Here is a 24,512-nt window from a genome sequence, read left to right on the forward strand (position 1 = left end):
AAACGAATCAAATATTTTGTGAACTGGTTAAGATTGTCATAGTTAGACCTCTCTGAGCAGGTTTGAATATCCTCAAACCTTGCTCAGCATAAATTTAGCAACACTGAAAAAATCCTTATATGTGAAACTAGTGCAGAAATGTTACTATTCAGCAGAAGAATTGCTTAATTAAGTAATTATTCAGTAATGTATATTATATTACTGGTATTATAAGGAAAGTTGTAAACCAGTTTTTGTGTTTTGACGGGTCTCCTGTACTTTAAGTCAATGGCTTGAAATTGTATGTTATAAGACAATAAACTTCTCCTTCTACTACTTGTCACCAGAAAAAGAAATCTAGTAGTGCTCATAACAGCTTGAAAAATATCAGGAATTGTGCCATCTTTATCCCACATTTCCTGCACATTCAAATGACACATTTTTTTATACCAGCGATGTACAAAATGCCAATAAACGCTTTCAGTTCTATAATATCAGTCTCTTTACAATCCCTCTCTCTTAAAAATTCACTCTTGATTTTTCTAATACAAATATTCATATACATTACTATGTCAGTCAGCATTTCTTCATCATCATCATCATCATCATCATTTAAGACTGATTATGCCTTTCAGCGTTCAGTCTGGAGCATAGCCCCCCTTATAAAATTCCTCCATGATCCCCTATTCAGTGCTAACATTGGTGCCTCTTCTGATGTTAAGCCTATTACTTCAAAATCATTCTTAACCGAATCCAGGTACCTTCTCCTTGGTCTGCCCCAACTCCTCCTACCCTCTACTGCTGAACCCATGAGTCTCTTGAGTAACCTTGCTTCTCCCATGCGTGTAACATGACCCCACCATCTAAGCCTGTTCGCCCTGACTGCTACATCTATAGAGTTCATTCCCAGTTTTTCTTTGATTTCCTCATTGTGGACACCCTCCTGCCATTGTTCCCATCTACTAGTACCTGCAATCATCCTAGCTACTTTCATATCCGTAACCTCAACCTTGTTGATAAGGTAACCTGAATCCACCCAGCTTTCGCTCCCATACAACAAAGTTGGTCGAAAGATTGAATGGTGCACAGATAACTTAGTCTTGGTACTGACTTCCTTCTTGCAGAAGAGAGTAGATCGTAGCTGAGTGCTCACTGCATTAGCTTTGCTACACCTCGCTTCCAGTTCTTTGACTATGTTGCCATCCTGTGAGAATATGCATCCTAAGTACTTGAAACCGTCCACCTGTTCTAACTATGTTCCTCCTATTTGGCACTCAGCCGGTTTATATCTCTTTCCCACTGACATTACTTTCGTTTTGGAGATGCTAATCTTCATACCATAGTCCTTACATTTCTGATCTAGCTCTGAAATATTACTTTGCAAACTTTCAATCGAATCTGCCATCACAACTAAGTCATCTGCATATGCAAGACTGCTTATTTTGTGTTCACATATCTTAATCTCACCCAGCCAGTCTATTGTTTTCAACATATGATCCATAAATAATATGAACAACAGTGGAGACAGGTTACAGCCTTGTCTTACCCCTGAAACTACTCTGAACCATGAACTCAATTTACCGTCAACTCTAACTGCTGCCTGACTATCCATGTAAAGACCTTTAATTGCTTGCAAAAGTTTGCCTCCTATTCCATAATCTCATAGAACAGACAATAACTTCCTCCTAGGAACCCGGTCATATGCCTTTTCTAGATCTATAAAGCATAGATACAATTCCCTGTTCCACTCATAACACTTCTCCATTATTTGCCGTGAGCTAAAGATCTGGTCCTGACATCCTCTAAGAGGCCTAAACCCACACTGATTTTCATCCAGTTGGTCCTCAACTAATACTCGCACTTTCCTTTCAACAATACCTGAGAAGATTTTACCCACAACTCTGATTAAAGAGATACCTCTGCAGTTGTTACAATCTTTTCTGTTTCCATGTTTAAAGGTTGGTGTGATTACTGCTTTTGTCCAGTCTGATGGAACCTGCCCCGATTCCCAGACCATTTCAATTATCCTGTGTAGCCATTTATGACCTGACATTCCACTGTATTTGATGAGTTCCGACTTAATTTCATCCACCCCAGCTACTTTATTGCACTGCAATCTATTGACCATTTTCTCCACTTCCTCAAATGTGATCCTATTTCCATCATCATTCCTGTCCCATTCTACCTCGAAATCTGAATCATTACTGATCGCATTTTCACCTACATTGAGCAACTCTTCAAAATATTCCCTCCATATGCCCAAGGCATCCACAGGATTCACCAGCAGTTTTCCTGACCTGTCCAAAATACTTTTCATTTCCTTCTTACCTCCCTTTCGAAGACTGCTAATTACACACCAGAATGGTTTTCCAGCAGCTTGACCCATAGTCTCCAACCTCTTTCCAAAGTCTTCCCAAGATTTCTTCTTGGATGCTGCAATTATCTGTTTGGCTTTGTTTCTTTCTTCAACATAACCTTCTGTGTCTACCTGAGTTCTAGTATGTAGCCACTTTTGCTACGCCTTCTTTTTCCTTTTACAGGCTGACTTGACTGTGTCATTCCACCAAGCTGTTTGCTTCATCCTACTTTTACACACTACTGTTCCAAGACATTCTTTAGCCACTTCTAGTACTCTGTCCCTGTACCTTGTCCAATCCTTTTCCAATGACTGTAATTGACTACATTCAACTAACTGGTACCTTTCTGAGATCGCTGTTATGTACTTGTGCCTGATTCCCTTATCCTGAAGTTTCTCCGCTCTTATCCTCCTACATATGGACCTGACCTCCTGCACTTTCGGCCTCACAATCCCAATTTCACTGCAGATTAAATAATGATCAGTGTCATCAAAGAATCCCCTGAATACACGTGTGTCCCTCACAGCCTTCCTGAATTCCTGATCTGTTATTATATAGTCAATGACAGATCTGGTTCCCCTGCCTTCCCAAGTATACCGGTGAATGTTCTTATGTTTAAAAAAGGAGTTTGTGATTACTAAGCCCATACTGGCACAGAAATCCAAGAGTTGTTTCCCGTTCCTGTTGGCCTCCATATCCTCTCCAAATTTACCCATAACCTTTTCATACCCTTCTGTTCGATTTCCAATCCTGGCGTTAAAATCACCCATGAGCAGAACACTGTCGTTGTCCTTTACTCTAACAACTACACCACTGAGTGCCTCATAAAAACTATCCATCTTATCTTGATCTGTCCCTTCACGATGCGAATATACTGACACAATCCTAATTTTCTTGCTAGACACTGTCAAATCTATCCACATCAGTCGTTCGTTTACATACCTTATTGCAACTACGCTGGGTTCCATTTCTTTCCTGATGTAAAGCCCTACACCCCATTGTGCTATTCCTGCTTTGACTCCTGACAGGTAGACCTTGTATTCTCCCACTTCCTCTTCTTTCTCACCCTTTACCCGAATGTCACTAACGGCTGAAGCGTCCAGTCCCATCTTACTTGCAGCCTCTGCCAGCTCTACCTTCTTTCCAGAGTAGCCCCCATTGATATTAATAGCTCCCCATCTCATTACCATTTGTTTGCCAAGTCGTATCTTAGGGGTCCCTGGTTTGTCAGTTAGAGGTGGGACTCCGTCACCTCCAAAGGTCCAAGGCATTTTGCTCTGATTGTTGCCAGCAACATATTTAAAGTACCAGGGGAGCAGGTTGCTAGCCTTACTTGCCCCAAGTCCCATTGGGTTTTACCCCTAACGGCTGAGGGACTAACTGGTGGATTTGGTAGTCTTTGCCGTATGAGCACAAAGGCGACCACGACTCAGAATATGTCCGAGATGCCCAGCCTTATTCCAAAGTAACTGGTATCCCGACTGTCGGGACCACTTACTTGGCCACTCATATGTTGCCCGTGGTTCATTAACTAGGACATGACTACAGGAACCCACACCATGAACCAGCTCGAAAAATATCAGGAACTGTGCATCTTTATCCCACATTTCCTGCACATTCAAATGACACATTTTTTTATACCAGCCATGTACAAAATGCCAATAAACACTTTCAGTTCTATAATATCAGTCTCTTTACAATCCCTCTCTCTTAAAAATTCACCCTTGATTTTTCTAATACAAATATTCATATACATTACTATGTCATTCAGCGTTTCTTCATCATCATCATCATTTAAGACTGATTATGTCTTTCAGCGTTCAGTCTGGAGCATAGCCCCCCTTATAAAATTCCTCCATGATCCCCTATTCAGTTCTAACATTGGTGCCTCTTCTGATGTTAAACCTATTACTTCAAAATCATTCTTAACCGAATCCAGGCACCTTCTCCTTGGTCTGCCCCGAATCCTCCTAAATACTCATATACATTACTATGTCAGTCAGCATTTCTTCATTTACAAAAAAAAGAAAACAGTCTACAATATCTTTGGCATCTTTTGCCACAGCTTTTATCTCTTGTCTACCAATAACAAGATTATGAGATCTTGTCCTCAGACTGGAATGCTCTGGATTGCAACTCCACTTTGTTTGTTTGCTTTTGCCTAAGTAATATAACTGACTTCGTGCTTGGATGAAAGAGATTTCCACCTCTACTTTATCTGACGACTGTTCCATTTCAGTACACTGATCTCTGTGTTCACTGCCTAGGTCACTTTTGGTATTATTGGCTCTAACAGATGCTAGTGCAACATCTTCTAGGTTGTCATCTTCCAGCCACACCTAAACTCTTTCTTCTTGTCTATTCATCTATAGGAATACAAAATAATGTTGGTTTACTCATCATGTAGATACTTAGCTTTTGTAAATAATTAAAAAAACACAATAGACATACTTAGGTCAACATTCGCATGATGAGCAGAATGCCACGCAACGATGATCGGCCCAACCAAATGATATCTGTGAGCAACGCCCGCGTACTGGTGCAATGACAACAGTTTGTGTGTGTCAGGGGACGTACAAAATCCTGGTACTGAGCGAACGAGAATTCTGAAGGCATTTTTGACAAAATGCTGATTTAAAATTTGTGTGAGCAGAATGCTCATAGTGCGAGTGCTCCCGGGTTAATTTCAGTTGATACCGGCTTGCAGCCAATATCAGTAATTCCTTTGTGTCTTAATTCATAATGGTTGGTAGATCAAAATGGTGTCTGATCTTTCAGACATGTCCAAAAGAACAGACACCATACATCTGAACATGAATTGTAAAACTGGAAGAAAGATTTACATGAACTATGAAATATTTGTCAAAATGAAACTCACAGGACTGTGAAATAAAATCTATTCTAAAGATTTAGAACAGCTCGGTAGAATCAACCATTACCAAGAGAGAGCTATGAAACTGGGCCCCGTGAATTGCAACTGAGCTGAAATCACTGATTTCCAGGCTTCTTTCTCCTAGTTCAGGGAATTACATGGAAAAGGAAGACATAACTTCAATTAAACATGTAGAGGAGAAGTCATTAATAGCTAATACTAAAGAGAAATTCATACCTGACATGAAGACAAAACTTCTTGTTACCCAAAAATGCTGTGTATAAACCCAATCAGTCAGATTTCATGCAACTCACACTTTATCATTTCGACTGAAGAAAGACAGAGTCACTTTGCAGTCAATGAATGCTATGTCACATTCATATGCAACAATGCCAGTGATAAGTATCAATATATTACTGTTTCCACAACTTAATCACTATCTTCGGGAAACTCAAGGCAAATAAGGACCAAAAATTTTAAAAAAAGAAAGATTTAAAAGAAGCAAAAGTTTAGTTGCAAAAATCTTGTAATTGACATAGAAAAATTGAAGCAAATAAGTTTCAGTATTGCATCCAAAACGTCTTCTCTCCAGTTCCAGAAAATAATTCATTGCTTTTGTTGGACTCTTGGCCTAGACCTCTGTCTTTAGTAGGATGACAAAAAGACTGTTAATATAACTTGAATTCCACCTAGAACTAGTATTGTGATTCAGCCTCTTCATAAAAAAAATTTTTCAGCAGTGTGAAGCATTTTTCAATACATTTGTCAGACAGTATAAGTTTTGAAAACTCTTTTGTCATTTCAGGTTTACCTGCAGAATAGCATTGTTAAACTTCAGTCACGCCAGTCTGCATCACCATGTTTTACAAATTTGATCAAGTCTGCAAAATATGCAGAACAATGGCCATGACCATTTCTTACACCATCCCAATTTTGCCTAACTAATACTAGTAATTACTATGAAGTACATGAGTGCATTAATTTTTCTTTTGTCAGATGTGCCTGGTTTATGGAAAATGTTGTTTTCATCATCCAATAAACATTTCACATTTTGGTGATGACTGCAGGGAATAAACAAGGAACTGTTCCATTGTCAGTAAAATATACATTACTGAAAAATTATCATAAGAACTGTGCTACAGGAATTTCATGACAACAAAATAAAGTCCCTATAGATGGAAGTCATCTGCAATGTAACATCATAGAGTTCATTGATTTTCTTTCCGCCCAGTCTCTCTTCTAACTGCCTTATCCAAAATTTTTGAAAAAGTAATGTATTGTAGAGTAGCTTCACACTTTTGTAAAAATAAAGTTTTAACAAAATGTCAGTTTGGTTTCCAAAAGGGTTTTTCAACGGAAAATGCTGTATATACTTTCACTAATAAAATATTAAATGCTCTGAGTAACCAGAAGTCACCCGTTGGGAATTTTTGTGATCTATCAAAGGCTTTTGATTGTATAAATCATGGCATACTTCTAGATAAGCTCAAGTACTGTGGTATGAATGGAACAGTGCTCCAATGGTTTAAATCATACCTAACTGGAAGAATGCAGAAAGTTGAAATAAGCAGTTCACATAATATGCAAAAAACTGATGATTTCTCAAACTGGGGAACAATCAAGAATGGGGTACCGCAAGGTTCGGTCTTGGGTCCTCTGCTGTTCTTAATATATATTAATGACTTGCCATTCTATATTCACAAAGATGCAAAGCTGGTGCTTTTTGCCAATGATACAAGTATAGCTATCACACCCAACAGACAAGAATTAACTGGTGAAATTGTAAATGATGTTTTTCAGAAAATCATTAAGTGGTTCTCTGCAAATGGGCTCTCATTAAACTTTGACAAAACACAGTATATATAGTTCCACACAGTAAATGGAATGACACCATTGATAAATATAGACTTCGATCAGAAATCTGTAGCTAAGGTAGAATATTAAAAATTTCTAGGTGTATGCGTTGATGAGGGGTTGAACTGGAAAAAACACACTGAGGGTCTGCTGAAATGTTTGAGTTCAGCTACTTATGCTACTAGGGTCATTGCAAATTTTGGCAATATACATCTGAGTAAATTAGCTTACCATGCCTATTTTCATTCTCTGCTTTCCTATGGCATCATATTCTGGGGTAACTCATCATTGAGTAAATGTTCATTGCACAAAATGGTGTAATCAGAATAATTGCTGGAGCTCATCAAAGATCATCCTGCAGACACTTATTTAACCCTAGGATGCATGGTGCCAAAAACACACATGAATGCATATGCAGGGCCTCCAAGGCCCTGCCCTAATTTAAAATTTTCCTCTTTTCATATAATCATCCTTTGGAGTTAAATTTATTTCTGTCAAATTTATTGTCATATTGAAAGATTCCTAAGATACAGGAACAGGATCTGGTGGGCCTGATTAACATTTTATTAATTTTTTTTTTTTAAAACTCTAAGAGTGAATTTTTATTAGTTACATCCATTTACATACAACATATACAAAAAAATTTTATTAATTCACTTATAAGTTGCAGTTTACATTTTATAACATTTAGTACAACCAATTTCTTCAATTAAAACATACTCATTATTCACAATATCATGTATATAGGCAATATTTTGACAAAAAGTTATTATTCGTTGTGCACATAAAATTGCATTTTTCTTAGTTTTCAACATGTGACAAACAAGATTAGATTAGATTAGATTAGATTTACTTTCATTCCAATTGATCCGTAGTGAGGAGGTCCTCCTGGATGTGGAACATGTCAGAAAAACAACAATACATGACAAATATTTACAACTAAAACAAATAAGCTAATGTACCATTCCACAGGTCCCAAGTGGAATGATCGTCATTTTTAATGAACACTAAGAGTCATTTTACAAATACTAATGCACTGAATTTAAAATAAAAAACGTTTTTTATTTATTTACAAGGTAATAAACATGTAATACAACTACTGTAATACTTATTTACAATGAACACATTACTGCACTGAAATGGTGCAGAAGTTAGATTATACTTACACACACACACACACACACACACACACACACACACACACACATTTTCAGTGAACACATTACTGCACTGAAATTGTGCAGAAGTTATGTTGTACTTATATACAAATCAGTTGGTTTTACTAAGAAATTCATCAATGGAGTAGAAGGAGTTGGCCACCAATAAATCCTTTAGGCTTCTCTTAAACTGAATTTCATTGGTTGTTAAGCTTTTTATGGCTGCTGGCAAGTTATTGAAAATGTGTGTTCCTGAATAATGCACACCTTTTTGTACAAGACTAAGTGACTTTAAATTCTTGTGAAGATTATTCTTATTTCTAGTATTGATTCCATGAATTGAGCTGTTGGTTTGAAAAAGTGATATATTTTTAATGACAAATTTCATTAAGGAATAAATATACTGGGAAGCTGTAGTTAGTATCCCTAGTTCCCTAAACAGGCTTCTGCAGGATGTTCTTGAGTTCACACCACATATAATTCTTACTGCACGTTTTTGTGCCCGGAAAACTTTAGCTTGGCTTGATGAATTACCCCAAAAAATAATCCCATATGACATTATGGAATGAAAGTAAGCATAGTATGCCAGCTTTTTCATTTTTATATCCCCTACGTCTGACAAAATTCGCATTGCAAACAGAGATTTGTTAAGACGCTTCAGCAGTTCTGTGGTGTGCTCCTCCCAATTGAATTTATTATCAAGCTGTAATCCCAAGAATTTAACACTGTCCACTTCTTCTATCTTCTTGTCATCATATGTTAGACATATACTCTTGGGACACCCCTTACAAGTTCTGAACTGCATGTAGAGTGTTTTTTCAAAGTTTAGTGACAAAGAATTGGCTAGGAACCAGTGATTAATGTCCACAAATATTTTATTGGCTGATCTTTCTAAGACTACACTTGATTTGCTATTTATTGCAATGTTTGTATCATCGGCAAACAAAACAAACTTGGCATCTGGTAATGTTACTGATGAAAGGTCATTGATATACACAAAGAACACCACTATTTTCCTTACAAATGTTGGTTTTACACTTAATGTATGTCATAGCACTTTTCCTGTGTTTATTGTATGGACAATAATTGCATCTTCTTCTTTTTCCTGAAACAGGTAGTTAGTTCAGCAATATGACATCTTTTTGAACACCACATCTTTGCATGGCATCAACCATTTTCTTTGGAAGGTTAGGGATCTGAATATGAAGTTCCATTAGTGGTCTTACCATTTCCTCTGCTAAATCTCTTAGGAACAAACCCCTTTTATCACTCCTTCCACTATGGTATATCAGATGTTGGGCGGCAAATAAAATTTCACTGTTCATTGCTGCAACGTCAATCATACTCATCCATAATGCAAATGGCCATCTTCTTGTTTGTCTCTTGCAAGTGTAATAATGAATTTTCTGGTCCATTTGATCTACTCCACCTTTCGTAGAGTTATAGAACTTTATTATATCTGGTTTCTTTTTTCCATGAGTTTCATCAACGTTTCTGTCGTGATGCATTGTGCTAATGAGAACTGCAGACTTTTTTTTTTTTGGGAACATCACTCACCATTGTAATGTCAGCTCTAAATGCAAGCAAAGAGGAATGAATCTCTCTTGAGGCAGATTGTTTCATCTCATTAGGGATTTCTGGTTTATTTTGTTTGATTGTTCCCACCACTGTAATTTGCATCCGAAGCATCTCTTCTGCCAGCTGCACACTAGTAAAGAAGTTGTCAACAGTAATATTTTTTGATGATCCTTCAATGCTTTTAGCAAGATCTTTCACCATGTTCAATCCAAGATTTTTCTGAATAGGTTCATGGGGCTTCCTTCCCATGTAAACAATTCCGTCTAAAGCATATGCAGATAACCAAAATATTTTTATGCCATACTTGGTTGGTTTAGAGGGCATATACTGGGTGAAGCTGCATCTTCCACGGAATGGGACTAGCTGTTTGTCAACTATGAGCGAATCATTGGGAATCATTCAATTTCTACACTTGTCAAGAAATAGTTCCCATATAGCTGCAAGTTTGTCATCTGCAGATCGAGCTTCACGGGTACGCCTGTCATCAAATCTAATCATTCTCCTTATATCCTCATATCTATTTACTGACATGGTGGCCTTACATGTAGGACTTTCCTTTTTATCCAAGAATAATTCTCTAATAGGGACATCCCAACCCTTCTCAACACCATAAAGCAGTAAAAGACCAAGAAAACTGTCTATTTCAGCAAGATAAACGTTTCTCCACGTTTTACTACGTAAAGCGGCCACTCTTCTGTCTTCAATATTTGTGCAGTTGATGATTTCCTCTAGCATTTCCTTGGAGATGAAATAGTCCCAGGCATCCTTAGGTTTACTGGTTTTCAAACCACGGTCTGGACCAGGTGCCTTCTTTACAAGATTATGGACAGGCATACGAAAAGTTGCAGGAGGATTTAATTTCCAAATCGTTCCATTCTGACTAATGTATGTGTGGCCTTCTATACCTTTTTGTGGTGGTTCTTCATTTTCAGACTCTGATGAAGTAATATTATCGGAAGGACTGTCATCTGCCTCAATATTCACATCTGCAGGTTCATTGGCTTATTCTTCACTACTTGCATCTTCAAAAATAGTTCCTTCCTCACAAGAATCATCTTCTTCAAACCACTGAGCCTCAACACTTTCAAAATTAGCTGCATTTGCACATACTGACTCTCTTGCTTTGCGTGTCGAAGCCACAGCAAAAGGCGTGTCTCTTGAACAGCAGCTTGTGCAGCACTAAACGAGTCATACACTTAACATTATGGGCTTTGCAGCAACAAACAAACTACAGTAACAATGAGGCTGACAAGAGCAGCACAGGATAACAATACTATGCAATAATAAAACATTTGATAGCAAAAAGATCAATAATACACCGACATCGCCAACATGTGAAAGTAGTGTGTATTACTTTTTAGTTATACTATTACTACTACAGCTACTGCTGCTGTTGGCACTCCTGTTGCTGGAAATACCACTACAGTTATTGTTGAATTAATAACTGCTCCCAAACAAATGTTGAAGACAATATAGGCTAAAGAACATTTATAAATGTGTGAGGGCCTATGAAGCCCTGCTTATGCATTCACGGTGTATGAGTAAACATATTCAATTACACAAAAAACTTAAAAATGTATCTCATTCAGACATGATAGGAGGAATGTCACAGTGTTCGTGAAAGAGTACTGGAAAGTGTTTGAAATCAAACAAAAAATTACAGAATTTTTTTAAAAATGAAGACACACGAGGGCCTCGAAGGCCCTGTACATGCATCCTAGGGTTAAAGAGCTAGAGATCTTCGCTGTAGCCTCACAATATATATATATTCACTTATGAAATTTGTTATTAACAATCCGAATGAATTCAAAAGTAGTAGCAGTGTACATGGCTACAACACTAGGAGAAAGGATGATATTCACTACTCAAGGTTAAATCTAACTTGGCTCAGAAGGGGGTAAATTGTGCTGCCACGAAAGTCTCCGGTCACTTACCTAATAGCATCAAAAGTCTGACAGATAGTCATGTTGTTGTGGTCTTCAGTCCTGAGACTGGTTTGATGCAGCTCTCCATGCTACTCTATCCTGTGCAAGCCTCTTCATCTCCCAGTGCCTACTGCAACCTACATCCTTCTGAATCTGCTTAGTGTATTCATCTCTTGGTCTCCCTCTACGATTTTTACCCTCCACGCTGCCCTCCAATGCTAAATTTGTGATCCCTTGATGCCTCAAAACATGTCCTACCAACCGATCCCTTCTTCTAGTCAAGTTGTGCCACAAACTTCTCTTCTCCCCAATCCTATTCAATACCTCCTCATTACTTACGTGATCTACCCACCTTATCTTCAGCATTCTTCTGTAGCACCACATTTTGAAAGCTTCTATTCTCTTCTTGTCCAAACTAGTTATCGTCCAAGTTTCACTTCCATACAAGGCTACACTCCATACAAATACTTTCAGAAAGGACTTCCTGACACTTAAATCTATACTCGATATTAACAAATTTCTCTTCTTCAGAAACGATTTCCTTGCCATTGCCAGTCTACATTTTATATCCTCTCTACTTCGACCATCATCAGTTATTTTACTCCCTAAATAGCAAAACTCCTTTACTACTTTAAGTGTCTCATTTCCTAATCTAATTCCCTCGGCATCACCCGATTTAATTTGACTTCATTCCATTATCCTCGTTTTGCTTTTGTCGATGTTCATCTTATATCCTCCTTTCAATACACTGTCCATTCCGTTCAACTGCTCTTCCAAGTCCTTTTTCTGTCTCTGACAGAATTACAATGTCATCGGCGAACCTCAAAGTTTTTACTTCTTCTCCATGAATTTTAATACCTACTCCGAATTTTTCTTTTGTTTCCTTTACTGCTTGCTCAATATACAGATTGAATAACATCGGGGAGAGGCTACAACCCTGTCTCACTCCTTTCCCAACCACTGCTTCCCTTTCATGCCCCTCGACTCTTATAACTGCCATCTGGTTTCTGTACAAATTGTAAATAGCCTTTCGCTCCCTGTATTTTACCCCTGCCACCTTCAGAATTTGAAAGAGAGTATTCCAGTTAACGCTGTCAAAAGCTTTCTCTAAGTCTACAAATGCTAGAAACATAGGTTTGCCTTTTCTTAATCTTTCTTCTAAGATAAGTCGTAAGCTTAGTATTGCCTCACGTGTTCCAACATTTCTACGGAATCCAAACTGATCTTCTCCAAGGTCCGCTTCTACCAGTTTTTCCATTCGTCTGTAAAGAATTCGCATTAGTATTTAGCAGCTGTGACTTAGTTCGGTAATTTTCACATCTGTCAACAGCTGCTTTCTTTGGGATTGGAATTATTATATTCTTCTTGACGTCTGTGGGCATTTCGCCTGTCTCATACATCTTGCTCACCAGATGGTAGAGTTTTGTCAGGACTGGCTCTCCCAAGGCCATCAGTAGTTCTAATGGAATGTTGTCTACTCCCGGGGCCTTGTTTCGACTTAGGTCTTTCAGTGCTCTGTCAAACTCTTCGCGCAGTATCTTATCTCCCATTTCATCTTCATCTACATCCTCTTCCATTTCCATAATATTGTCCTCAAGTACATCGCCCTTGTATAAACCCTCTATATACTCCTTCCACCTTTCTGCCTTCCCAACTTTGCTTAGAACTAGGTTGCCATCTGAGCTCTTGATATTCATACAAGTGGTTCTCTTCTCTCCAAAGGTCTCTTTAATTTTCCTGTAGGCAGTATCTATCTTACCCCTAGTGAGACAAGTCTCTACATCCTTACATTTGTCCTCTAGCCATGCCTGCTTAGCCATTTTGCACTTCCTGTCGATCTCATTTTTGAGACGTTTGTATTCCTTTTTGCCTGCTTCATTTACTGCATTTTTATATTTTCTCCTTTCATCAATTAAATTCAATATTTCTTCTGTTACCCAAGGATTTCTATTAGCCCTCGTCTTTTTACCTACTTGATCCTCTGCTGCCTTCACTACTTCATCCCTCAGAGCTACCCATTCTTCTTCTACTGTATTTCTTTCCCCCATTCCTGTCAATTGTTCCCTTATGCTCTCCCTGAAACTCTCTACAACCTCTGGTTCTTTCAGTTTATCCAGGTCCCATCTCCTTAAATTCCCGCCTTTTTGCAGTTTCTTCAGTTTCAATCTGCAATTCATAACCAATAGATTGTGGTCAGAATCCACATCTGCCCCTGGAAATGTCTTACAATTTAAAACCTGGTTCCTAAATCTCTGTCTTACCATTATGTAATCTATCTGATACCTTTTAGTATCTCCAGGATTCTTCCAGGTATACAACCTTCTTTCATGATTCCTGAACCAAGTGTTAGCTATGATTAAGTTATGCTCTGTGCAAAATTCGACAAGGTGGCTTCCTCTTTCATTTCTTCCCCCCAATCCATATTCACCTACTATGTTTCCTTCTCTCCCTTTTCCTACTGACGAATTCCAGTCACCCATGACTATTAAATTTTTGTCTCCCTTCACTACCTGAATAATTTCTTTTATCTTGTCATACATTTCATCAATTTCTTCATCATCTGCAGAGCTAGTTGGCATATAAACTTGTACTACTGTAGTAGGCATGGGCTTTGTGTCTATCTTGGCCACAATAATGCGTTCACTATGCTGTTTGTAGTAGCTAACCCACACTCCTATTTTTTTATTCATTATTAAACCTACTCCTGCATTACCCCTATTTGATTTTGTATTTATAACCCTGTAATCACCTGACCAAAAGTCTTGTTCCTCCTGCCACCGAACTTCACTAATTCCCACTATATCTAACTTTAACCTATCCATTTCCCTTATTAAATTTTCTAACCTACCTGCCCGATTAAGGGATCTGACATTCCACGCTCCGATCCGTAGAATGCCAGTTTTCTTTCTCCTGATAACGACGTCCTCTTGAGTAGTGTGTCCCCCCCCCGGAGATCCGAATGGGGGACTATTTTACCTCCGGAATATTTTACCCAAGAGGACGCCATCATCATTTAATCATACAGTAAAGCTGCATGTCCTCGGGAAAAATTACAATTACAGCTGTAGTTTCCCCTTGCTTTCAGCCGTTCGCAGTACCAGCACAGCAAGGCCATTTTGGTTAATGTTACAAGGCCAGATCAGTCAATCATCCAGACTGTTGCCCCTGCAACTACTGAAAAGGCTGCTGCCCCTCTTCAGGAACCACATGTTTGTCTGGCCTCTCAACAGATACCCCTCCGTTGTGGTTGCACCTACGGTACGGCCATCTGTATCGCTGAGGCACGCAAGCCTCCCCACCAACGGCAAGGTCCATGGTTCATGGGGGGGGATAGTCATATAGCATTTAAAAGGAAATTAAAAGAATTTCTTAATGGCAACTCCTTCTACTCATTAGATGAATTTTTGGATATAATAAGTGGGTAATTTCCCCAAACCCACAAAAAAAATTAAAAATATTAAGTGTCATGTAATATTTTGTGTAATATAATATCTTGTATAGACACCTTTTATCAACCTGACACATTCCACATCATTATGAAGTGTCATATTCATGATCTATGGAACAAGTACTAATCTAATCTAATCTCTAATCTTTCCTGTATTAGTCACTCATGTAACAATTACATTTGCAACAGTTTTGCTGTTGATATGAACTGTGAGTTAATCAAAAAATTAATGATTTCAGATGTTTTTGGTGTGGTTTAAATGCTTTAAATTCACATGTGTGCACTTTGGACTTCACACTACACTGGGCTACATTCTCTTGTCATGGCTGTGTCTGCTTATTCACCAGTTTGCACACTTGCAGGAAGGGCTGTACAAACTGCTGTTATAAATGGCTCTTTGTGTGGTAAAACTGAGTAACTGCAGCATCTTTTAAAACAATATTTGCAGTGTGCCTTAGCAGCTGAAATTTAGACAGTACATTTCTTTTGGTGTGTTATTCCTGTTTGAAAAATTTCAGGGCTGGCTTTGAATTCTTGGATAGGACCATTCCCTTGCAAGTCAAAAATAAATAATTAAATTTCCTTGAGACAGTAAATCTTCTGTCAAAAAATCAGTACAGATTTAGGAAACATTTCCAAAACTCAGCTTCCTGTTCTTGCACGATACCGTGCCAACAATGATTGAAGGGTAACAGGCTGATTCCATACTCCTAGACTTCTGGACACCATTTGACACAGTGCCACACTGCAGACTGTTAATGAAGGTCCATGCATAAGGAATGGGTTCTCAGACGTATTAGTGGCTGGAAGACTTTTTAACCCAGTGTGTTGTCCTGAATGGTGAGTTTTTGTTAGAGACGAGGGCACTAACAAGAGTGCCCCAGAGAAGTATGGCTGGACACCCTTGCTCTCTGTACACTTAAACAATCTGATGTATAGGGCAAGCAGCAATTGGTGGCTGTTTGCTGATGATGCTGTGGTGTATGGAAAAGTGTTATTGTTGAATGACTGTAAGATGTTTCAGGATTCTGAGATAGAATTTCTGTTTGGCGTGATGAACAACAGCTTGCTGTAAAAAAAAAAAAAGGAAGTTAATCCAAATGAGTAGGAAAAAGAACCATGTAATGCTGGAGTACAGTATTAATGGTGTGCTGCTTGACATGGTTGCATCAATTAAATATCTAGGTGTACCACGTGCCACGGCAGAGTGATACGAAATGGAACAATCACATATGATTGGTAGTATGGCAGGCAAGTGCTCAATTTTGATTTTGTTGGGAGAATTGTAGAAAAGCATAGCTCATCTATAAAGGAGAGTACATATAGAACACTAAAGTAAACCATTGTTGAATACTGTTCAAGTGTTTGGGACCCTACAGGATTGGATTAAAGGGATACCTGAAAGCATTTCAGAGGCATACTACTAGATTTGTTACCAGTAGGTTTGATCAACATGTGAGTACTATGGAAATGCTCTGAACTCAAATGGGAATCCCTAGAGGAAAGACAATATTCTCTTCATGAAACACTGTTGAGAAAATTTATAGAACTGAAATTTCTAGCTGACTGCAGAACAATTCTGCTGCCACCAACATACATTTTTCATGGACCACAAAGACAAGATAAGAGAAATTAGGGCTCTTACAGAGGCATACAGACAGGTGTTTTCCTCTCGCGCCATGTGCTAGTGGAATATAGAAGGCAATGACTAGTAGTGGCAGAAGGTACCCTCTGTTATGCACTGTGTACTGGCTTGTGGGGTTTATAAGTAGATGTAGCTGTAGAAGATAAGATGTTGTCACCTTTAATCTTTGTTCCATCAAACCATTGTTTTGAAAGTTTGCCCATTGATAGTTGGACCAGTCACTCTAACTGAAGGATATGTTCTCTTCGACAGCAGCTGACCAATTTTCACATTCAATCTTGACATCTATCTTTATTATGAATGTCATCTGCACATCACAGTCTTCCTTTTATAAGTAACTGAGTGCTCTAATTTCTATACTGTCAGCAAGATTGTTTGCATGATTAACCAAAAATTGCTAGTTATTGTGTAAATATTTGGACAGAAATTGTCTTATACATGTTAAATCTTTTCTATAAGCATTTCCAATAAGCATTTCAGGTAGTGTAGCTGAAGTTCAAAACACATGTATATAGAAATATTACACTAAATCAACTTACTTGATATAAGAATTATTATCTTTGACAAATATTGTTCATTTTTTTAGCTCTTTCTCCTTAATATGGATGACGTACTACCAACAGTTGCTGGATACAAGTCAACAGATAATCCTGGAACGGGATGTTCTACTGTTTGCTGCAATCAACCTGGTCAGGTATGTCTTGTATTAAACATTTCTTGGATGAATTTAAATAACATTCAATGAAATCTTTTCTTTGAAATCTTTTAGTTATAAGGTAAAACTTCTAGTTCTTAAAACAGAGTACAAAAACAGAAAACATTTCACCACAATGCTGGCAAACATAGATCAAGCCAGTCCAACAAGGCATATAGTGTGTGTACATGTATTCCAGTGGTCAAATTCTGGGGACGTTGGAGCAGCCTCTTATTCTTGACTCTTAGAGAATGTATAAGGTTTATTCAACATATTTTCCACCTGATTGATCAACACTGCAGTAGCAAATATAGTAATATTAAGAAGTTTATTGTACTCTTGACAGCATTTGACTAATCTAGTAGTAAATGTTGCTTTTATTTAATTTCAAATAATAAAAGGATAACTTTGTAACTATAATCTAAATTATTTCTGCCATGTTATGAATAGTCATTCAAGGTATGCCTGTTTAACATAATGGCTTGCACAGTAAAAGTAGAAATATGGATTCAAGCATCTTTATCATGCTTTGTGATCCCATTCATTTAACTTAAATTTGAATGATGCTGCCAAGGTCACATTTGAAACAGCTCATATTTTTAACGCCAGTAGAGACTAATATAGAATATTTCTGCATCCCCTTACAATTATTAGAAATTCCTTAAAAGCACCAGTTGAAGCTGGCCATTTAATTTGTCAGAGACACAACGTAGGAGGCAAACCCTGTCAGAATGTACATGGTGTTCAACTTTGCTTCCACCGTTTGCTGATATGTGGCAACAACTTTAAATAGCAGTTGAAAAAAACAGATCACAGACATCAGGCAGTTAGCTTGGACCTCGGTCAACATAACCTCATTCAAACATTAGTCAATTTGTGTCTGCATCATAAAGTTGTTCTCAATTAAAAATGTCAATTTACGAGCCTAATTCTCGTCATTTGTGGGAGGTGTTACTGTTTTGTTTCAATATGAAGAAAACCGCAGCTGAGTCTCATCAAATGCTCTCAAGTACATACGGTAAGGACACTATTAGTGAAAGAATGTGTCATGAGTGGTTTCAATGCTTCCAGAATGGTGATTTTAACGTTGTAGACCGACGTAGTGGTGGAAGAGAGAATGTTTTTGAAGATGCAGAATTGGAGACATTACTGAGTGAAGACTCGTGTCAAACTCAAGAAGAATTGGCACAATTAGTGGGAGTGACACAGCAAGCAATTTCAAAACATCTCAAGGCTATGGGCATGTTTCAGAAAGAAGGAACTTGGGTCCCGTGTGACCTGAAACCAAGAGACGTTTAACGGCATGTGTGTGTTTGTGAACTGTTGCTTTAGAGGCAAAAACGGAAGGGATTTCTACATCACATTGTGACAGGAGACAAAAAATGGGTTCATAACAATAACCCTAAACGTGAAAAATCATGGGGATATTCTGGCCATGCTTCCACGTTGATGACCAAACCAAATATTCAAAGCTCCAAGATCATGCTCTGCGTTTGGTGGGACCAGCTCGGCGTCGTGTACTATGAGGTGTTAAAACCAAGTGAAACAATCACAGGTGCTCGTTATCAATGCAGTTAATGTGTTTGAGCACAGCATTAAAAGACAAATGGCCGCAATACAGCGAGAGGCATGATAAAGTGGTTTTGCAGCAAGACAACACTCGACCCCACATTACAGAAGAGGTCAAAACATACTTTAAAATGTTAAAATGGGAATCCTACCCCACCTGCCATTCTCCAGACATTGCTCCCTGTGACTATCACCTGTTTAGATCAATGGCACATGGCCTGGCTGACCAACACTTCCAATCTCATGAAGAAGTCACAAATTGGATCGATTCATGCATTGCTTCAAAAGGTGAACAATTTTTTCGATGCAGGATTTGTACACTGACCAAAAGATGGGAGAAAGTAGTGGCCAGTGATGGAAAATACTTTGAATGATACATGTGTAACCAATTTATTCCATTAAAGCCTCAAATGTTGGGGAAAAAACAGCGGAAGCAAAGTTGTACACCTTGTAATCATTAAAATATTAAATTGCATGATGGATAATAACTCCAGATACATAACTACAAAACTTACAAATTATTGTTTTGTATGTTAAATGACATATTTTATTAGCATCTGCTTCATCATTATAGGAATGTTGCCCTCTCATAAAGTGACGTGTAAGTAAACTACTGTAATGTCACTAGTCTAACATACATGGGGATTCATCTAAGCTGTTCATCTAAACTATTTTCAAAATTGTTTCAGATACTATAATTTGGTTTCATAGCTGTACTAATTACAGATGTATAGGTACCAGCTTCACCTTTCCAAATAGATATATGGTAATTTCTAGTTATAATATCACAGATCTTGTTTCACACTCTGGAATTTTACTAGTGGTTTTGGAGAAATTATAGTATTTACAACTAAGAATTTATCTGTTTTAAAGATCAATAGTAGACATTAATAGCCATACACTAAATGAAATAACATGTGTAAAATTCTGTGAGGTCTACTGTGAGACTTCACTCCATTTTTGTGCAGAACATGACTGGAAATACTACCCACATAAATCTAAAATTAGATAAAACTACAAAAATAACCTCAAAGAAAACAATGCAAAATAATCATCAGATAATAATGCAGATAACCATGGCAGAAAAGTTGATGAAACTTTATGATATAAACAGAATGTTAAGGTGATAAGTTTTGTCAAATCAGAAGCTTCCATGGGCAAAGTAATTAAGAACAGGCCCACCAATGGTCGCTTTTACCCAGCACATTTTTCTAATAGCAGGGTCAAATGATATCTACCAAAACTAACTCAATAAAGCCACTCATTGTTTACATGAGAACTCCATGGTCTACACAAACATCAAGTAATTTTTATGGGTATTTCTAAAAGATGTGATCTTGTTAGTTTTTCATGTATAAGTGAAGCAATAAAGAAAGCAAATATTCTATATACACTCCTGGAAATGGAAAAAAGAACACATTGACACCGGTGTGTCAGACCCACCATACTTGCTCCGGACACTGCGAGAGGGCTGTACAAGCAATGATCACACGCACGGCACAGCGGACACACCAGGAACCGCGGTGTTGGCCGTCGAATGGCGCTAGTTGCGCAGCATTTGTGCACCGCTGCCGTCAGTGTCAGCCAGTTTGCCGTGGCATACGGAGCTTCATCGCAGTCTTTAACACTGGTAGCATGCCGCGACAGCGTGGACGTGAACCGTATGTGCAGTTGACGGACTTTGAGTGAGGGCGTATAGTGGGCATGCGGGAGGCCAGGTGGACGTACCGCCGAATTGCTCAACACGTGGGGCGTGAGGTCTCCACAGTACATCGATGTTGTCGCCAGTGGTCGGCGGAAGGTGCACGTGCCCGTCGACCTGGGACCGGACCGCAGCGACGCACGGATGCACGCCAAGACCGTAGGATCCTACGCAGTGCCGTAGGGGACCGCACCGCCACTTCCCAGCAAATTAGGGACACTGTTGCTCCTGGGGTATCGGCGAGGACCATTCGCAACCGTCTCCATGAAGCTTGGCTACGGTCCCGCACACCGTTAGGCCGTCTTCCGCTCACGCCTCAACATGGTGCAGCCCGCCTCCAGTGGTGTCGCGACAGGCGTGAATGGAGGGACGAATGGAGACGTGTCGTCTTCAGCGATGAGAGTCGCTTCTGCCTTTTTGCCAATGATGGTCGTATGCGTGTTTGGCGCCGTGCAGGTGAGTGCCACAATCAGGACTGCATACGACCGAGGCACACCGGGCCAACACCCGGCATCATGGTCTGGGGAGCGATCTCCTACACCGGCCGTACACCACTGGTGATCGTCGAGGGGACACTGAATAGTGCACGGTACATCCAAACCGTCAACGAACCCATCGTTCTACCATTCCTAGACCGGCAAGGGAACTTGCTGTTCCAACAGGACAATGCACGTCCGCATGTATCCCGTGCCACCCAACGTGCTCTAGAAGGTGTAAGTCAACTACCCTGGCCAGCAAGATCTCCGGATCTGTCCCCCATTGAGCATGTTTGGGACTGGATGAAGCGTCGTCTCACGCGGTCTGCACGTCCAGCACGAACGCTGGTCCAACTGAGGCGCCAGGTGGAAATGGCATGGCAAGTCGTTCCACAGGACTACATCCAGCATCTCTACGATCGTCTCCATGGGAGAATAGCAGCCTGCATTGCTGCGAAAGGTGGATATACACTGTACTAGTGCCGACATTGTGCATGCTCTGTTGCCTGTGTCTATGTGCCTGTGGTTCTGTCAGTGTGATCATGTGATGTATCTGACCCCAGGAATGTGTCAATAAAGTTTCCCCTTCCTGGGACAATGAATTCACGGTGTTCTTATTTCAATTTCCAGGAGTGTAGTTTAGAATAATCTGCCAGGCCTTCCCCAACACAAGCTTCCTTGCAACAGATGATATGGCCAGAGAACATTATATAAGAATGCGCATTTAATAAAAACTGCTCATTCTGTCCCTGCATACAGATCCAAACACCTTACCACAGACTATTGAAAAGGCTTCCAAATGGCAAAAAGTTGATTATAACCTGCCAATTATATGTCATTCTAAGCGGAGGAAGCCCTCAGAAAAATATGTAAATGAAATTGCTCATCTCAGTCACCAGTTTAAAAATGTTGTTAGGAATTCAGACATATTGCAAAGCGATGGTTCAGTTTTAGTGGCACAACCTGAGGAAAATAAGTCCAGCGTAAAACAAGCACAAGGAGCTAGTAAAGTGCTTAGCACATCACAGAAATGGAAATCATTAAAGTTAAGGACAACAGTTAGAATACTTCACCAGAACATTTAGTACACAAATAATAATGCAGATGAATTAGAGGTGAAATTACAGGAATATAGGCCAAACATTATAATAGAAACAGAACATAGGCAAAAAAAAAAGGTGGAGGTTACCAACTTAAAAAATTTGCAAATGTAAATAACTTTTGCAGAACATTGCATAAAGATGGTGAGGTTTTTATTTTCTCTAGCTGTGAATCAAATTATGCCATTCAAAATAGCATAAAATATATTAGTGAAGTGAGTATTGAAGCTGCTGCAGTGGGAATAAAAACTGCACGGAAGATGTACTATGTATTTGGCCTGTGCCTAGCACAAAAAGTTAAATAAAAACATTCTTTGAACTACTAGAAGGCACAATCCAAGAGCTTTCAAAAACATATGTTTATTCTATGATTGTTGTTGTTGTGGTCTTCAGCCCTGAGACTGGTTTGATGCAGCTCTCCATGCTACTCTATCCTGTGCAAGCTTCTTCAACCCCCAGTACCTACTGCAACCTACATCCTTCTGAATCTGCTTAGTGTATTCATCTCTTGGTCTCCCTCTATGATTTTTACCCTCCACGCTGCCCTCCAATACTAAATTGGCGATCCCTTGATGCCTCAGAACATGTCCTACCAACCGATCCCTTCTTCTAGTCAAGTTGTGCCACAAACTTCTCTTCTCCCCAATTCTATTCAATACCTCCTCATTACTTACGTGATCTACCCACCTTATCTTCAGCATTCTTCTGTAGCACCACATTTTGAAAGCTTCTATTCTCTTCTTGTCCAAACTAGTTATTGTCCATGTTTCATTTCCATACATGGCTACACTCCATACAAATACTTTCAGAAACGACTTCATGACACTTAAATCTATATTCGATGTTAACAAATTTCACTTCTTCAGAAGCGCTTTCCTTGCCATTGCCAGTCTACATTTTATATCCTCTCTACTTCGACCAGTATCAGTTATTTTGCTCCCGAAATAGCTAAACTCTTTTACTACTTTAAGTGTCTCATTTCCTAATCTAATTCCCTCAGCATCACCCGACTTCATTCGACTACATTCCATTATCCTCGTTTTGCTTTTGTTGATGTTCATCTTATATCCTCCTTTCAAGACGACATCCATTCCGTTCAACTGCTCTTCTAAGTTCTTTGTTGTCTCTGACAGAATTACAATGTTATCGGCAAACCTCAAAGTTTTTATTTCTTCTCCATGCATTTTAATACCTACTCCGAATTTTTGTTTTGTTTCCTTCACTGCTTGTTCAGTATACAGATTGAATAACATCAGGGATAGGCTACAACCCTGTTTCACTCCCTTCCCAACCACTGCTTCCTTTTCATGTCCCTCGACTCTTATAACTGCCATCTGGTTTCTATACAAATTGTAAATAGCCTTTCGCTCCCTGTATTTTACCCCTGCCACCTTCAGAATTTGAAAGAGAGTATTCCAGTCAACACTGTCAAAAGCTTTCTCTAAGTCTACAAATGCTAGAAACGTAGGTTTGCCTTTCCTTAATCTAGCTTCTACTATAAGTCGTAGGGTCAGTATTGCCTCACGTGTTCCAATATTTCTATGGAATCCAAACTGATCTTCCCTGAGGTCGGCTTCTACCAGTTTTTCCATTCATCTGTAAAGAATTCGCGTTAGTATTTTGCATCTGGGACTTATTAAACTGATTGTTCGGTAATTTTCACATCTGTCAGCACCTGATTTCTTTGGGATTGGAATTATTACATTCTTCTTGAAGTCTGAGGGTATTTCGCCTGTCTCATACATCTTGCTCACCAGATGGTAGAGTTTTGTCAGGACTGGCTCTTCCAAGGCCGTCAGTAGTTCTAATGGAATGTTGTCCACTCCCGGAGCCTTATTTCGACTCAGGTCTTTCAGTGCTCTGTCAAACTCTTCATGCAGTATCTTATCTCCCATTTCGTCTTCATCTACATCCTCTTCCATTTCCATAATATTGTCCTCAAGCACATCGCCCTTGTATAAGCCCTCTATATACTCCTTCCACCTTTCTGCCTTCCCTTCTTTGCTTAGAACTGGGTTGCCATCTGAGCTCTTGATATTCATACAAGTGGTTCTCTTCTCTCCAAAGGTCTCTTTAATTTTCCTGTGGGCAGTATCTATCTTACACCTAGTGAGACAAGCCTCTACATCCTTACATTTGTCCTCTAGCCATCCCTG

General features: G+C 39.1%; 1 protein-coding gene across 3 annotated transcripts in view; it reads left to right on the plus strand.

The window, feature by feature from the left end:
* Positions 1 to 24,512, plus strand: part of LOC124711684 — a 316,172-nt gene that overhangs the window by 222,571 nt on the left and 69,089 nt on the right. For all 3 annotated transcript variants that reach the window (XM_047241901.1, XM_047241886.1, XM_047241894.1), the window contains exon 5: positions 17,402 to 17,509. In XM_047241901.1, coding sequence (XP_047097857.1) covers positions 17,402 to 17,509 — 108 coding nt within the window. The remainder of the gene's footprint in view (positions 1 to 17,401; positions 17,510 to 24,512) is intronic.

The sequence above is a fragment of the Schistocerca piceifrons genome, chromosome 1, assembly GCF_021461385.2.
Source record: "Schistocerca piceifrons isolate TAMUIC-IGC-003096 chromosome 1, iqSchPice1.1, whole genome shotgun sequence".
Classification (NCBI taxonomy): domain Eukaryota; kingdom Metazoa; phylum Arthropoda; class Insecta; order Orthoptera; family Acrididae; genus Schistocerca; species Schistocerca piceifrons.